This window comes from Myotis daubentonii, chromosome 12, assembly GCF_963259705.1.
Source record: "Myotis daubentonii chromosome 12, mMyoDau2.1, whole genome shotgun sequence".
Classification (NCBI taxonomy): Eukaryota; Metazoa; Chordata; class Mammalia; order Chiroptera; family Vespertilionidae; genus Myotis; species Myotis daubentonii.
This window is the reverse complement of record NC_081851.1, coordinates 37,826,420-37,843,280: the sequence shown is the minus strand read 5'-3', so window position 1 is coordinate 37,843,280 and position 16,861 is coordinate 37,826,420. Positions and strand designations below refer to the sequence as shown.

General features: G+C 43.4%; 1 protein-coding gene across 8 annotated transcripts in view; it reads right to left on the bottom strand.

Annotated features, from left to right (window-relative positions):
- The window catches only part of TGFA (transforming growth factor alpha), a 95,513-nt gene that overhangs the window by 39,911 nt on the left and 38,741 nt on the right, over positions 1–16,861 (bottom strand). Inside the window, exon 3 of one of the 8 annotated variants that reach the window (XM_059659501.1) lies at positions 11,709–12,151. The exons of 6 other annotated variants lie outside the window; for them this stretch is intronic. In XM_059659501.1, coding sequence (XP_059515484.1) covers positions 12,147–12,151 — 5 coding nt within the window. In that variant the 3' untranslated portion in view covers positions 11,709–12,146. Of the gene's footprint in view, positions 1–11,708; positions 12,152–15,039; positions 15,237–16,861 lie in introns of those variants that run through there. One more of the 8 variants, XM_059659500.1, reaches the window with a different exon arrangement.

The window sequence follows — 16,861 nt, the reverse complement described above, 5'->3', positions numbered from 1 at the left end:
CTGGAGAGCAGGAACCATGGTAGACTCCTGACTAGAGAGCAACGATGTAGGACAACAGAGTTTGAGCCAGTTTTTATGTATGTTTCCTTTAGCTCTGTCTTGAGTGGCAGTTCTATAGAATCCACCCACTCTGCACACAGAGAGCCTAGTGCAGAACGTGTGGCCCAATCCCAAGATTTCCTTGCTCCAAAGATGGTCAGAGAATCCAGGTAAATTAACTCAGGGGTCTTGGCCATGAATCAGACCTTTCCAGGAGCTGAGAGGGCGTGGGGAGCAAGATGATCTTTCCACACCCAGGCCCAGAGTGAGGCTCTGACGGGCCGTGCACCCAGAGCTCTGCCTGAGTGGCCAGGGCCCTGTTACCCTCGCGGGCACATGTGTCCTGGTGCCCTGCACAGCCTGCCTCCCCTGCAGGTGAGCGCCTTCTCCCACCAGCTGTTAGAGACGTGGGTGTTGGAATGCTGCTCCCAGGCACCCTGGCCTCCCTCAACCTGGCGGTTCACACACCCATTCCTTAACCTCATTCTCTGCCCATTTCATTCCTCTTCCCACGCAGTGTTTACTAAAATCTCTCTTCCCCATCAGACGGAGCAGGAGACCAGGGCTCCATGGACTCCTGGGGAATGTTCCCACAACCGGGCGAGCCGCCAGACCAGAGAACATGGGTGCCACCCACTCAGGGGGGGAGGACCCCAATCTCCACCTCAGGGGGGACGGATGTTCTCGAGGTAAAGAAGACCATCAGGCAGTGTCTGAGAAAGAGGGGCTTTTCCATTGGGGTTTGCAAATAACAACAACAATAATAAAACCTTATAGGAAAAGGAAGATAAAGAACTCCAGCAGCTTTGCTGTTTACAAAGCTGGGGACAGCAGTCAAGGGACAAGTGAGAACCTGTGCAGCACTTTGTAATCAGTGTCTACAGTCTAGTGTTTAGCGCTAAGTTGTCTTCTCTAGTCTAAGATCTTGCTGCTTAAAGTATGGTCCACAGACCGGCAGCGGTGGCACTGCCCAAACCTCATCGGGAAGGCAGAATATCCGACGCCACCCCAGAGCTGCTGAGTTAGAATCTGCATTTTAACCAGCCTCCGCCCCCCCAGGGTTGTGTCCACATCACAGTTTGACAAGTGCCGCTCTGGTTTCCTGCTTCTCAACCTTGGCTACACATGGGGACCACCTTGGAAAAGCATCCATGCCTGGTCCACCCCCAGAGATTGATTTAATTGTCTGGTGTGCAGCTGGGACAATGGGATTTTTAAAGACTCCCCAGGCGATTCTGATATGCAGCAAAGTTTGAGAACCACTGGTCTAGTATACATAGAAATAGATTAAAAGAAAAAAATTAAGAAATTCCTTCCTTTCTATAAATGGAATCATAGAAAGTTTTGCAAACAAGTAGGCAAAATTCACTGAGAAGAAGCTCAATATATAATCACCGATTTGATGTACTTTTACCATCTAGCTCAAAAAATGATGTAGTTAGAAAGAAAAAAAAAAACAAGGTTGAATCCTAGTCTTCAGTGAAGTTAGAAGATAACACTTCCCCTCTCCCATCTTCTTCCCGTCTTGTGACTAAAATAAAAACACTCTCCTCTTACAATAATTTTCAAAACATCACAAGTGGGGATATTTTTGTGCTTCAGTCTTATCCGAACAATTTTATTTTTGCATTGCAAATTTTGGGTTTGATAATGCACTTCGCACTACGCTTACATGAGAACAGTGGAAGTTCTTGTGTTCATTTGGGAATACAGAGTTTCCTTTTACTCACATAGTCCTTTAATGTAGTTGGACATCAATCTTTCTAGCCTAGAAAGGAGGTTTTATTTCACTGCCAGGGAATAGAACTTCCAAAAAACACAAATGTCTTTCTGCATCATGTTGAGTAAATAATCAAGGGGGTATGAATGGGTCTCTCTCTGACTTCCTGCCTTATTTTCCTTTAAACTCATAGGTGAGCTATGAAAAGACATCTGCCCTAACGTTTCAGCCACCTAGGCAGCATGTCAGCCCAAAGCCAAGTCTAAGCTTCCGGGGCTTTTCGAACGTTTATCTGGTCCTGGAGCACGCCAACACAATGCGTGGACATGTCTGGGTAGCAGTTAGCGCCTTTCCTTTCAATTCAAGCCATTCATTGAAGGGACTCCTGGCTCAGGTTTCCCTAGTCATATCAGGTTTTACATATGACATGATCATATTCATTGGGAACTGAGAGTGGAAAAAACGGCCAGTATTCAGTATTCCAAGCCCAGAGGCAGCACGGAGTTTACTTACCCACCCACCCACTTTTTTTTTTTAAATGTACTTGGGTGTTTTATTACAATTACTCTCTATTAACACAGGAAGAAAGTAGAGCACATGGAATAGATTGCAAGGTGGTTCCTCATTCATCTTTGACTTCACAAATTGTGATTTTGAAGAAGGTCTGATGGAGAAATAGGGCATAAGTTTTTCTGCAAAACTTTCACTGAAAGTATACAAATGTAATCTATTTTTCAAATTATAAAATGAAACTCCCCCCAACTCGTAGTGCAGAAAAATGCCAATCGGTTCGCGGTTTACCGAATCCCATGTGGCAAATGGATGAGTCCAGAGCTGAAGCTGCCAGCAGCCATTTCTTGGAGATGGTGACACAGAGCATTTCTGGGGCAAGATTCCTTACACACACTTAAGGAACACGCACCTGTGCCTCCTATTTCTACCTCCAAAAAATGCCTGCCAGAATCAAATCCTCAGAACATAGGACAGCTAGGTCCTATATGTCACACTTTTTCTTATCTCTTAAGATAATGGACATGGGCTGTTTCAGGATCCAGTGTCAAATCTCCCTGAAATGTGCGGCTCATTTTATGCAGGCCCAAATACTGTGGGGGGGGGGGGAGAGCAACTCTCCTTCTTTAATTCATATGAAAAGACTGCCAGGGTCTCTAGGTTTGCATACCTGTTGTGGATACTTTCAATACCTGTGAGTAAATCCACCCGCCCACCCGCTTTTAATTTAACTCCTACAGAAAGCACAGTCAGCTCCCATGGTCCCACCAGCAAGTTCTCTGACAGTGGGGCTGAGAACAAGGAGCGGAACTGCTGGGTGATGCTTTTCTCAGGCTATTTGGCCCCCAGCTAGACCGGGTCAGGAATGGGGTTGGGATGGAACCCCCTCTGGATATACCCACATTGACGCAGGCAACACTGAAGTGTCAGGAGGTTGGCCAGGGCAAGTGGCATTCAGTTTTGTGGTGTGCGGGGGACCAACAATCCTCCAGACCTAAACCAAACTTTCCAGCTTGGCACGATCCAGAAGTCACCCCACCACGTGTGTGCAAAGAGACCTACTCTACTCAAGATGGAGCAACCAATGCCCACCTGTGCTTCTGTGATCTTCCTTGGATTGTAAACTGGCTAAAGGAAACTTGGTTTTAAAAAATATCCATTCACTTTACCTTCTTGATTTTCAGAAGGAACACAAGTGTACACAGAAGTCTCCCTCTCACCCTGTCCCCAGCTAGCCAGGCCCCCTTCCTGGGGACAGTAGCATAACAGTGTTCCTTCTTGGGAGGACTCTACTCTGGTGGGTGCGAGGTCCTCTTTGTTATCCTCCAACCCCCTAAGAAAAGGCTCCCGTACAGCTTCCGTGCCATGTCAAAGATACCACAGCTTGGTCGGTTCCCTACTCTCATCCCTTGGACATGCCCAGGGCACCAGTCCACATGGCATGGATTTAGAGTTCATGAAGCTCAGGAAATGAATTGCACAAAGGTATATCTCCAGTGTTTAGTAGGTGAGCCCTTCAATTCTATAAAAATTTTCACCAAATCTTAACTGAGCTCTTTATCTAGGTAGGGAAACTTACAATAGAAGAGAAAACTTGCTGTAGAAGAGAGAAACCATGAGCAAGTCATGCCCTACCTTCCCAGGATCGCATACCTGGGTGAAGTTAATACCCCTTTTGTGGTGATACAAAGGAGAGAAAAACACAGATACCAAGAAGGCTGAGAGGAAAGAAGGCAAGACTGTAGATGAAATCTTGGGCCTCAACGCAATAAGGGATTGAGATGGGGAAGAAGAGTGGTAGAGCCTATCTGATACTTAGGGGAGCCTTCCACAGCCTACCATGGGCCTGGACAGGTACTCCTGTGTGGTACTTCCTTCTTCACACCTGGCCAAGGTGGGGCTGAAGGGAGAAGATTCTAGAGCACGAATTAATGAGCTCTGTCTTTGATCATGGTCAGTTGAGCATGGCCCTGGCATCTTCTCAGCTGGATTTTGCATCCCTTGAGGCCAGGTGTGGACAAGATGAGTGGCTAAATGTGTCAGCCATGACCCCTATTTTTCAGCACCATCAGACAAGTATATATTATTTTCCCCATTTAATAGGCAAGGAAACAGACTCATGAGGTTAAGTGACTTGCCCAAGGTCACTCTGCTGATTAGTACATGGCAGGGACCCAAGAGTGTCTGGGATTGTTTTTTCCTTTTTCACTGTCCTAGGCTGTTTTGTTCACCTGCTGCTCTTTGATATCCTTTTTGATTATTGAACTGAATCTGGGTAAAGTAGGGGTTTTCCATATTCCCACATTTAACTTCAAAACCTCAGTTCCATTTTACAATCTTTCCACATGTTGGGATAACAAGTTATAACTATGAACGCCTCACATGTGTCTCAATCATCACTTGTGCTTCAAATGTACTCCGAAAAACAAAGGTGTCTTTCATACCATTCCCTGATAAAAACAGCTTTCCTTTGGGTGTGAATGCTGAATTTCACAGGAGTTTGTTTCTAAAGGTGATAAGATTAATTCATTCTCATCTTAAAACTTAGCTCTGATCCCTTATAGGCACAAACACCATTTTGAAAACTACATGTATACATTTATTTTTTATCTATTCAAACTCAAACAGTAATGGCTATTTACTATGGTTCTTGTGCTTATTTGTAGAAGAATGTACGTGATAAACTCCAAAATGCCCACGTACCAAGTTATTAAATATGCATACACTGCGGTATTAAGTGAAAATTGCCACTATTAATGTTTCGAACAGTTTTCTCAGCAACATTTACTGTGTCCCTTCTGTGGGTCAGAAAGCAGACCCATGTGAGGCCCGATTTCACTTCTGGGCAGGTCCTGTGGGTCTACTGGGCAAATGAATGTGGACACCTGGGTTGCTCCACTACAGGGCCTTGATGTGACAGTATAACCTCAAACTTCCCATTCTGTATGTGTAACACTTTGCATTGATTTGGAGTAGGGGTCTGAGTAGGAAGGATCTTCTAGAACATCCTTCTAGAATGATCTCTGATCACTACAGAGACTCTCTGAGGTTTGCATGCCCAATCTCAGGTGCACCTTGCCATCCATTTGTCATGGTTCTAATAGCTTCTAACCTGTGTATGTCCTCACTTGCCTCTATAGGGCTCACTGTACTGCTCCAGGATCCTCCACACGAGAACACAGCACACACCCAGGCACACACCCCAAAAAGGAAAATGCTAACAATAGTGTAGCCAGCTTCCAAAACAAACTCAAATCTACTCACCAGCCTCACCCATACACATCAGTGTCAAAACAATGACGTAGCTAATGATGGTAAACACATGCTTAAGGAGGAAAAGAACTGTAGGGTAAGAAGGGAACCTTAGGGATGAAGAAACTGAGATCTAGAGAGGTGGCTTCTCCAGGCTGTGACCAGAATCCAAGTCTCTGAATGTCTCATCTGGGACCAGCTAACATATAACTACAGCTCAAGTATAAGTTTGCTTTTTTCACCTTTTCCAAATGTATTAGTTTTCTATTGCTGCTATAACAAATTACCACAAACTTAGTGACTCCAACCAACACAAATTATTGTTCTGGAGGTCAGAGGTCTGAAATGAATCTATAGAGTTATATTCAAGGTGTCATCAAGGAAGATTCCTTTGACATACTCTAGAGGAGACTCTGTTTCCTTGACTTTTCCAGCTTCTGAATCTGCTAGAATTTTTTGACTCATGGCAGCATCTCTCCAATCTTTGCTTCTCTTATCTCCTCTCCAACTCTGACTCTAATCCTTCAACTTCCAATTCAGGATAATCACCTCATTTCAAGGTCTTTAATTTAACAGTCCCTTTTTGCTGTGTAAGGTAACCGAGTCACCAGTTCTGGAGCTTAGGATGTATACGTCTTTTGGGAGACTATTATTCAGTCTACCTCACCAACTGAAAAGGGAAGCGGAAATCCACATTAATTGTACACTTATAATCCAAGGGCCAACACAAATCAGAAATTCAAGGAAATGACTATGTCCACTAGTACTATCCAAACCTAAGCAGGTGTTCAATAGCAAAAGTGTAAATGAGAAATGTGGCCCCAAATTCACAGTAACTTGCAGGATACAAAACTGATAAACTTCCATAAAAATGGGGAAAAAAATTCCCCAGACAATAGATCGTCAAATGCATCGTTGCCATTTACATGTGTGACCTGAGCATTAAACATTCCGTGTAATTTCAAAGCAATTGTAAACTTCCCCAGCACTTCTTACCATATCAATGCTTGGCATTTTCCTGATCAATATCTTGCTGCAATGAACATCATTGTAGTTGTCTTTACACAAATCTACCCATGCTTATTTCCTTAGGATAAATTCTTAGAAGTGGTATTTCTGGGTCAGTGAGTAAGCAGGACATTCTAAAGCCTTATAAGTGTTAACAAATGGCTCTCACAAAAGTTGTAACAACTTGCACACCCAAAAATACCAGTCTCCAACCTTATCTACATTGTACTCCAACACTTATTTCTATCTTTGCTAATCTGATCAATGAAAATATCTGAAATTAATTTGCATTTCTTTGATGACTAACAAGGTAGGACATCTTTTCTATGCTTGATGGTCACAGGTAGTTGTTTTATGACTTATCTATTCAAATAATTTTCTTATTCTCTTACTGGGGTGTTAAAATTTTTTGTTACTGATTTGTATGAGCAATTTATGTATTAAAGATATGAATCTACTTTAAGATTCAAATATTGGCAAATATTGCGTATGGGTTTTCTTATAGTGGTTTTTTTTTTGTGATGTTCAGAAAATTAGGATTTTAATGTATCTATTTCTATTTATGGTTTCTGTCTTTAATGTTCTGATTAGCTGGCCTGTTTTTTTTGGTAAGTTATATAAATATTCACCTATATTTTCTTAGAGAAAATTTATGCTTCCATTTAAAAAAATATCCCAATCAGCTAATATGTCATTAGGTTTTCATGTCTAACATTATCTCTAATTCAATGTCTAACCTGGGACCCCAGAGTCATTTGTGACATCATCCCCTTTTCCTTAGGGATGCAAGATGCCACTTTTTATCATGTCAACCTGTTATGTGTAACTGGCTCTCTACTGGAGCTCCACGAATTCTTGTGCCAGTTCACAGTGTTTTAATTAGTGCAGCTTATATTATTTATTAATATTGGATAGCACAGATCCCTCCACCTTTTAAATCAACGTTTTCTTGTGTCTTATTCTTTAAGGTAAACTTTACAATCATTTGTTCAAATTCTCCCTTACCCATTCTGATCCTAAGGCTAACTAGAACTGCCTTAAGTTTCTGAAGTAGTAATGGGAGGAACTAACAATTCTATAACATTATATTTTCCTATTGCGGCACAGGCCTCTTTATTTAGTCAAATAAATTACCTCAAAAGGAAAGTTTTATGGTATTTTTCAAATAGATCTCAAACACATCTTTTTTGTTGTTTTTGTAGTTCCTATTTAGGTTATAGTTGGTTTTATAACTATTTGCAGGTGATCCTGCCTCGTATATTTATAATCGGCTATTGATGGCTTATAGGAAAACCACTGATTATTTATTTCCTTACTTGCACCTTATTATATACTCTTAATATTTCTAACAGGTGGTTTGTGTGTGTTTTCCAGGTATATAAGTATATACTTTGTAAAAACAGTGATTTAATCGCCTTTCCAACCAGAGTTTAGCTCACTGAGCACCCTGTGACAGTGTTCTAGCCTAAGAAGTCTGGATGCTGCCCAGATCTCAGCAACGCTGCAGAGCTGCCGCTACACCCACTCGCTCAACCTCTGAGCTCCTGCCTCGGGGGAAGGGTGTTGTTACCAGAGCATCATCAATGCTGTCTGGAGCTTGGCCCTGCTTTCCATGTGATGCCATCCTTATTTTTATTGGTTTTCTTTTCCAAAAGCCAGACTTTAATATGTGTATGACTTCTCAAATAAGAATCATCTATAATCCTCATGCTCAAGCAGATATCTACAACTCCCCCCAAAATAGGCGTCTACCGGAACACTTGCTTGTTACTTTTTTTGCAGAACACTGTGGGTAATGACCTATTTCAAGGCCATGGTCAAAAAGTTCAAAGTTATAGGAATAAACAAAATACTTCCTACTACTAAATCAATGAAGGTCAGAATAAGGCAAACACTTCAGATCGAACCATAACCTCATAACTGATTCTGGCACAGACTTTTGCAGACAGGTAGACTGAGATCAAATCTCGCCTCTTGGTTACTGATTCTGGGCCTCAGTTTCCCCATGTATCAATAGTGAATGTTGTAAAGATGCAATGGTGATGTAAAGCACTTGGATGGCACTTAGTATTCCTTCATTCACTCACTCGCCAAAATATCAAGTGCCTTCTATTGTCAAGCACTGCGCTGGGCCCTGGGGATATGTGAATGGACTAGACAGACAAGATCCCACTCTTAGGTCTACTGGGGGAGGCAGGCTCATGATGAGTAAATAACCAAATGAAATCATTACAGACAGCAGTGAGTGCTATGAAGGAAGTGAACAGAGGTGTGATGGAGAGCGGGTGTAGGAGGCCGCCATTCAAGGAAGGCCGCTCTGAGAAGGGGACGCAGATCTGAGATCTGAAGGACACAATGAGTGAGTCATGAAGAAAACGGGGAAAAGAGAATCCCAGGAACAACAAGTGCAAAAGCCTAGAGACAGACAAAAGTCCGACACATCTGAGAAAAAGAAAGGTGGCCAGAGGGTTGGAGCAGAAAGTAAAAAGGAAAGAAGTGTGAGCTACAGCGGGAGAGGGAGGTGGGGCTGCATACAGCAGGACCTCGCAGGGCAGGAGTGTGCTTGGGTCTGGCTCTGACAGCATGTTGATACTGTGGTTTTCATAATTGATGGTTACGTGGTAGATGTTGCACTGGGTGCAACTTAAACCAGAAGTTCAAAAACATGTTCAACTATTTCATTTGCAAGAACGTATACCACAGAGATCTTCTCTAAGGAGGCTCGTTTTAGGATTGCTAAGCATTTCTATTTAATTCAATAAACCTCTAATGTCTAGATTAGACCTAACACCATGCATATATCAATGTTAAACACCAAATGCACCTACTATGTGTGAGGCACTGAAGATATGGAAAAGCTGCGCCAGTGACCCCTGCTGACAAGGAGGGGGGCAGCTTCTTGAGCCTCTTTTCCTTTGGAAACACCGCATTCCAGCCCTGCCGACTTCTGATTAAGGCCTGACGGTGGAGGGGAGGGTCAGGCTGATGGGTAGGAAGGTAGTGGGCTACAGCCTTTGGGTTTATAACAGGATGCGTGACATGAAACCTCCACTGCCAAGGTCCTCAGCCGTATAAGCATTACCAATAAGGACCTATATCATAGCTGTCTAGGGTGGGGGAGTCTCTTGATCCTTTCATACAGTCAACAATTCATATCAAATGCACAAATCTGTGTTTTCATAAGTAGTGCTGCATTTATTTCTTATGAGGTACTCTTGCATTGTTCTGCCTTGAACATTTTTAGACACGAGAGGAAAAATAATTAAAAACAGCTTATTCCACCATTAACTCTTAATTCTTGTCAATGAAAGAAAGCCCATGCGGCATTTTTATAACTAAAGAAAACTGACTTCTGAGGCAATTTCCAGGTTATAGAATGGTAGCGTTTGAAGAGGTTGTTTGCAAATCAGTGGCTAGATCTCAGGATGTGACCTGACACAAAATAAAAAGTAGGTAAGAGTGCCAGACCAGCTCACAAAAGCGGACCTCACTTGTTGCATCCTTCACCTCCTGGAGTGCCGCCGAACCTGCCAGTCCTAACAATACCGCTATGGGACATGCCTTGGGTAAGAATTATCTGAAAATATGGATTTTCTATGCTGCTCAACCATCAGAAAGTAGGAAGGGGCCTTGCCCAGGCCAGGTGCTTGCTGTCTGTCCTGGCATGGGACCAGGGTGTCAGTGGGGAATGAGCTACAGGAAGAGGTTGGAGAAAGGTTTGTAGGGGATGATAGGTCTCAGGTTGAATGGAGAGTGAAGAGAAAGGGGCCTGGGAAAGGCAATGGCAGAATAAAGGCTAAGGGTTTTGGAAAAGGGAAAGGAAAACAGAGTCAGGGAAGGAGTTTTTTCCCTCTCCTTTTTTCGCCTTTATCCCCAAGATAAGCAGACAGGAGGGAGCAGGGACTGCCCACGTACTGACTATAATATAAGGAGACAGATGCGAAGGTGTGGAGGGCACCTTCCTTGCTCTCCGGGCTCTGTGGGAGGGGGATAAATGTCATACGTGTATAAGAGTACGCAGATCCAGTTTATAAAGAAGTCCACACCTGCCAGCGCATAATAGCCCGTATTTGTTCAGTCTTGTACTTTCACATGTTTGATCTCCACTGCCACCGACAGATATGCAAACTGAATCTCGGGCAGCGTTAGGGTCGGGACTCCACAGGCCTTGCTTGCGCGTTCCCCACACCTGTGGTCTCTACCCTGGCCCCATATTAGACTCCCCTTGGGAGACTGAAAAAAAAATGCGGATGCCTAGACCTCAGCGCAGCACCCAAGAATTGGGGTCTCCGGGGAAAAGTCCAGTACATCTGTTTTAAAAACTCCCAGGTGATTCCAATGTGCAGCCAAAGTTCAGAACTCCTGTCTTACCCTGTGGTCTTCAAATGTGAGTGTGGATATGGAACACCAACGTTAAAACTAGATTCTGAGGCCCTGCTCAGAGATCTGTATGTGGCCTGTGTACCAGTATATGCACGCCTCTAATGGGCACACAGAAGGCTTGGTCATCCCCAGCCCCTTGAAGTTCGGCTAGGGTCACACGAGTTGCGTCAGGCAATGAAATGTGAGCACTAAGAAGTGACACATATGTGGGTGAGAGCGGTCAGCTGCCGTCACTAGACCTTGCATCCCACTTGCTGATACTGAGGTTCAACCAGCACCATCAGCTTCCCTGGAGAGCCGCCCAGGGCCCAAGGTGGACTTCAAGTGAGTAAGAATTACACTTCTGCTGTGAAGGCAATAAGATTTGGGGTCATCTCTCCTCACTCTCATCCCATTATTTTGCTGCAGCCCAGCAGCCCAGTGGTTTCACATGTCACCTGCACCTGTGAAAGGTTCTGCTTAGGGAACCTGCTCTTTAAGATCCAGGTCACATATCTCCTACTTCGGCTCCTATTGCTTTACCTTGGTTCACGGACGAGAGCTCCTGGTTCCTGAACACCTAGGATCCTCCCAACACACATTTTCTTTTCTTTTCTTTTTTTTTTTTATTGCTTAAAGTATTATAAAGGGTATTACATATGTGTCCTTTCCCCCCCCCCCCCCGCCCTTGACAGTCCCCTAGCCTCCCCTATCCCCCAGTGTCTTATGTCCATTGGTTATGCTTACATACAAGTATGCATGCATACAAGTCCTTTGGTTGATCTCTTCCACCCCTCCCTCCTGCCCCCCAACCCTCCCCGGCCTTCCTGCTGCAGTTTGACAATCTGTTTGAGGCAGCTCTGCCTCTGTATCTATTATTGTTCAAAAGTTTATAATGGTTTCTATTATCCATGAATGAGTGAGATCATGCCAACACACATTTTCAAGCGTCCTGTCATTGCTGAAGCTGATTCCCAAGCTAGGAAGGCCGTCCAGGGTGGAACACAGTTAAACATGCCCTCCCCACGGCGCCTCCTTCAGTGTCCTCAGGCAGAGGACAGCCGGCCAGGCCCTTCCTGACGCTGACTGACTTATAATTCTGGGGCGCAGTCATTTCATTCAAGGTTTGAATGGTTTGCATTCTCTTCTAAAGGTCTGTGGTTCTGTTCCTCACTCCCATCACTTGAAGGACCATGAGGGCAGGGAGTGATCCTGTCCATCTCTGATGCCCAGCTCAGCCCTCTGCAATCAGCCTTCACACTGAATTATGAGAATAAAAAAATCAGAAAAGTAAGTCAACTCAAATTGGGCCAATGGTCCCTTTAGTATATCATCCTCTTTCTCCAGGGTCCCAGAGAACTTTCATTCTCTTTTAGAAAAAATGGAATTTCTTCCATGTTGTCATCTGATGGTTAATCCTAAGAGCCATTTAATCTCAACAGCTTCAGTTTCTCAATTAGGAATACTCCTCGTTTAACTATCTAATTATTTCCCCATCTTTATACATTTCTAACTCATTAGAATCAAAAGGGGAAACAGGAGTGAACTCTTCTCATATAAATTGCTATAAATAGTCCCCACATGTAATTATCAACCTCTCCCTAAACCAGCGGTTCTCAACCTGTGGGTCGCGACCCCTTTGGGGGTCAAACGACCCTTTCACAGGGGTTGCCTAAGACCATCGGAAAACACATCTATAATTACATATTGTTTTTGTGATTAATCACTATGCTTTAATTATGTTCAATTTGTAACAATGAAATTGGGGGTCACCATAACATGAGGAACTATATTAAAGGGTCGCGGCATTAGGAAGGTTGAGAACCACTGCCCTAAACCCTCTCATGAGGGAGGAGCAACCCAGCTCTACCTTATTGTAAACAACAGCGTCAAAGGGCTTCAAGTAGCAAGTGGGGACGTGAATTCCTCAAGCCACTGAGGGTGCTGTCTTCACTCTGTGCTCCTGTGACATGAGCTGGGCCCTGGGCACAGAGAGCCGAGACTTCACTCTTCCTTTTCATCTCTCCGTTAAAGTCCTCTAGAAGTTTTTTTTTTAATATATTTAGGTGCTCCTATATTGGGGGCATATATGTTTACCAGGGTTATATCCTTGTTGGATCGATCCTTTTAGTATAATGTAGTGACCTTTGTTGTCTCTTGTGATGATCTTCATTTTAAAGTCTATTTTATCATATATGAGTATTGCTACTCTAGCATTTTTTTCTTTTCCATCTGCATGGAAAAATTTTTTCCAGCCCTTCACTTTCATCCTGTGTGTGTCTTTTGTTTTGAGGTGGGTCTCTTGTAGACAGCATATAGTTGGGTCATGTTTTTGTATCTATTCAGCTACCCTATGCCTTTTGATTGGAGTATTTAATCCATTTACATTTAGGGTTATTATTGATAGGTACTTATTTATTGCCATTTTAATTCTGTATGGCTAGGTTTCTCTCTCTGTTTCTTCTCACTACAGCAATCCCTTTAGCATTTCTTATAATGCTGGCTTGGTGGTGATGAATTCCTTTAGCCTCTTTTTTTTTGTCTGGGAAGCTCTTTATTTGACTGTCTATTTTGAGTGATAGCCTTGCTGGATATAATAACCTTGGTCTCAGATCCTTGCTTTCGATTACCTTGAGTACTTCATGCCATTCCCTTCTGGCCTGTAGAGTTCCTCATGAGAAATCAGGTGTCAGCCTTATGGGAACTCCTTTGTAGGTAACAGTTTTCTTTTCTCTTGTTGCCTATAAGATTCTCTCTTTGTCTTTAATTTTTGGCATTTTAATTATGATATGTCTGGGTGTGGGCCTGTTGGGGTTCTTCTTCTTTGGGGTTCTCTATGCTTCTCCTCTTCCTTTTCTGCCCTCCGGGCCTCAACTGGCTTTCAGCCTTTCCACACCGTGGTTGCTCTCTGTTCCTCCTAAATCTCACTGCTCAGAATAGAGCACAACATTCCACGTTTCCCATAACCGTCACCGGAGGGGCAGACTGTGTCTGCTCTGCTTTGGGTACAGTAATCCTAAAAGACAAGCTTCATTTTTTTTGTATCAGCTAGAGTAGCACATTTCATGACTCCACTTCCTGACGAGCAGAGTGGGACGTCCTCTGAGCCACTCTTTAAATTTCAAGGACATGCAGGCCCTTGAGCACTGAGTTACCTAGTATATGGCCTACTCTGTCACAGCCCTTTCTGTCTTTATACGTCAATCATATCCTTGCCACCAATTGGCTCAGGCCATCTTGTATTTCAGTACTATTTCTTATATGTGTGTTCCTGCTTTCTCTCTCTCTTTGTAAATCTTACAAATAGATCCTACTGTGCACCTGACACTATTCAAGCACATTACATATGTCATATTGTTTAATCTGAACAATGACCCTATGAGGTAGGCTCTATTGTTAACTCCACTTCACAGGTGGGGAAACCGAGGCACGGAGTGGTTAAGTAACTCACCCAGGGTCACAGGCACAGTTAAGGCTTGAACCCAGGCCACCTGGCTCTAAACTCTACTGTAACTACTGTGCTATCAGATTCTAATGGTTTTATTTTTAGGCACCGTTCCATCAAACCAAATTTAAGTAGATAAAAAATGGCACAATTCCCTCACCTGCTAATGAGAAGCTGAAATCAAGTAAAGCAGAAGTTCTGAGAATAATGTGAGAATTTCTAACCTAGAAACCACCCCCCACTGGATATACACCCAAGGCAGCTGGCAAACGGGGAACACTGCACATAATAAAGCGAAAGAGTGGGAGGGCCGTGTAATTATCTACCTGGATTTTGTGACTTGGAGCCCTATCGGCTTAATCCTCTGTGGTTCAGAAGGCTAGTAACACAGCCGTTCCACAGAAATCCATGAAAAGATTTTTTTAGGAGGCACCTACCTGTGACGAGATGTAGGCAAACATTTACAACAATAATGGTGATTACACTTCAGAACAACGCCCATGCACAGGCATCCTCAGCCAGCTGCTGCTTTCCTCCAGCCTCACCTCTATTCCCCTGCAGGCACAGCCCCTCCCCCACAGCCGGCCTGCTTAACTTCACCTCAGCCTCAGAAACTCAGCTGAAAAGTCACCGCAACTGAGAAGCCTTCCCTGATGCCCTCCAAGGAACTAATGTGGGTTCCCCCTGCCCCTCCCACCGCACCTGACAGCAGGAAAGCCACACAGGGTGTGATTATTTGTGAGCCAGACAGTTCTGCTGTGAGATGGTGAGCTTCTCAAGGGCAGGAACGATGTCTTAGTCGCTCCCCTGGTACTCCGCACGTTGTAGGAACCAAGTCAGTCTTTGACGGATGGAAGAATAAATGTATAAAAGAAGATTCCACGGTTTCGTCTTAAGAACCTAAGATTAGAGATTATATATACACACATATGCACACAGGAATGCTCACATATGTACATGCATACATATACACACATGCCCATACTTTGCTTTAAGATATATGTCTAATTTTTAGCGGCAAGGAGGATTAAAAACCCAAGAAAGTGTAGTTCCCAATCTGTTTTGTGGAAGGGGAAAGAAGAGAATCACAGTTACTTAATAGTGCAAGGTGTTTGTAAATGTCCCCTCAAACAGTATCTGTGGTGGGAATGAAATATGTGTGTGCATTTTTAAAAGCACAGAGGCGAAGTGCTTAGACCTCTGTAGTTATCTCGGATCAAACCCCAGCTCTGCCACACGTTACTTAGCTTCTCTGCTGCTGTTCTGTCAACTGTAAAATGAGGTTAATAATATTACCTTCTTCTTAGAGTTGTAGGAATTAAATGAGGATATATAGAACAGTACCCAGTATAAACTGAGAGTATTATAAGTTCTAGCTCAGATATTACTATGCGGATTCTATTGTGATCAATAAAATACAAATTTCTTTTGAAGTGTTACTGAGTTCTCATAGCAGCTTTGTTATGTCACGTTATTTATTTAATTTAATGCGAAAGGCACAATGACTATCTGAGAGACCTCAAACACTGTTGATGTTCAAATTTGGTCTTGCCCTAACTGGTTTGCCTCAGAGGATAGAGTGCGCCTGTGGACTGAAGGGTCCCAGGTTCAATTCCAGTCAAGGGCATGTACCTTGGTTGTGGGTACATCCCCAGTAGGGGGTGTGCAGGAGGCAGCTGATCGATGTTTCTCTCTCATTGATGTTTGTAACTCTCTATCCCTCTTCCTTCTTCTCTGTAAAAAAATCAATAAAATATTTTTAAAAATTTGGTCTTTACTCTGAAAAAGGTTGGGAAGTACTGGCCTAGGGTTCAATCCTTGGGAAATGGCCTCTACTGACAACTATAATCTGGCTATCGTTTGGTTAGATGTGCATCTAGCTTTCTAGAGCCCTTCCCTGTGCTGGGCTGCATTTATTTAACAGCACATCAAGTGGAAAGCCTGCTAGACCCAGAATTTTATAGGGACTCCATGGACTGTTTTATGTGATTCATGATCATTTTTCCATTTGTCATGCTACGGAGCACCAGAAAGATTCCCGTGTAGCAGATTTCATAGAGGATCTAACACCTTCTATTTTCAGGATATAGTACCTTTATAGACCTACTGTGTAAGGCAGAGAGAGATTTCACTCTATCCCAAGCTCCCAAAAGTCAGGATGAAAATAGGCTCAGAAAAAAAAAAAAAAAGATTGCTAGCCTGGTCGCTAACTGACAACGGGGAAGAAGTGTTCTGAACCCAGGCCTCATGGCACTGGCATGTGAATGGAACAGGCCTCCAGTCTGTTTCAATCCCCCCGCCCCCGCCTTGTTTAACACTAGCGTGTTTTGGTATTTAGGAAATATTTTAGTCAATGCAACCTGGTAATAAAATGGCCAGATGTGTGAAGTCATGTTCCATTACACATTCTGATAAGGGAGTTGGACCATAACTTTCAAGACAGGAAAGGAAGTTGGGCCATAACTTCCAAGACAGGAAAGCTAAGAATGAATCTGTAAATCAAACAGGTGCCGAGCCTGCTAAGG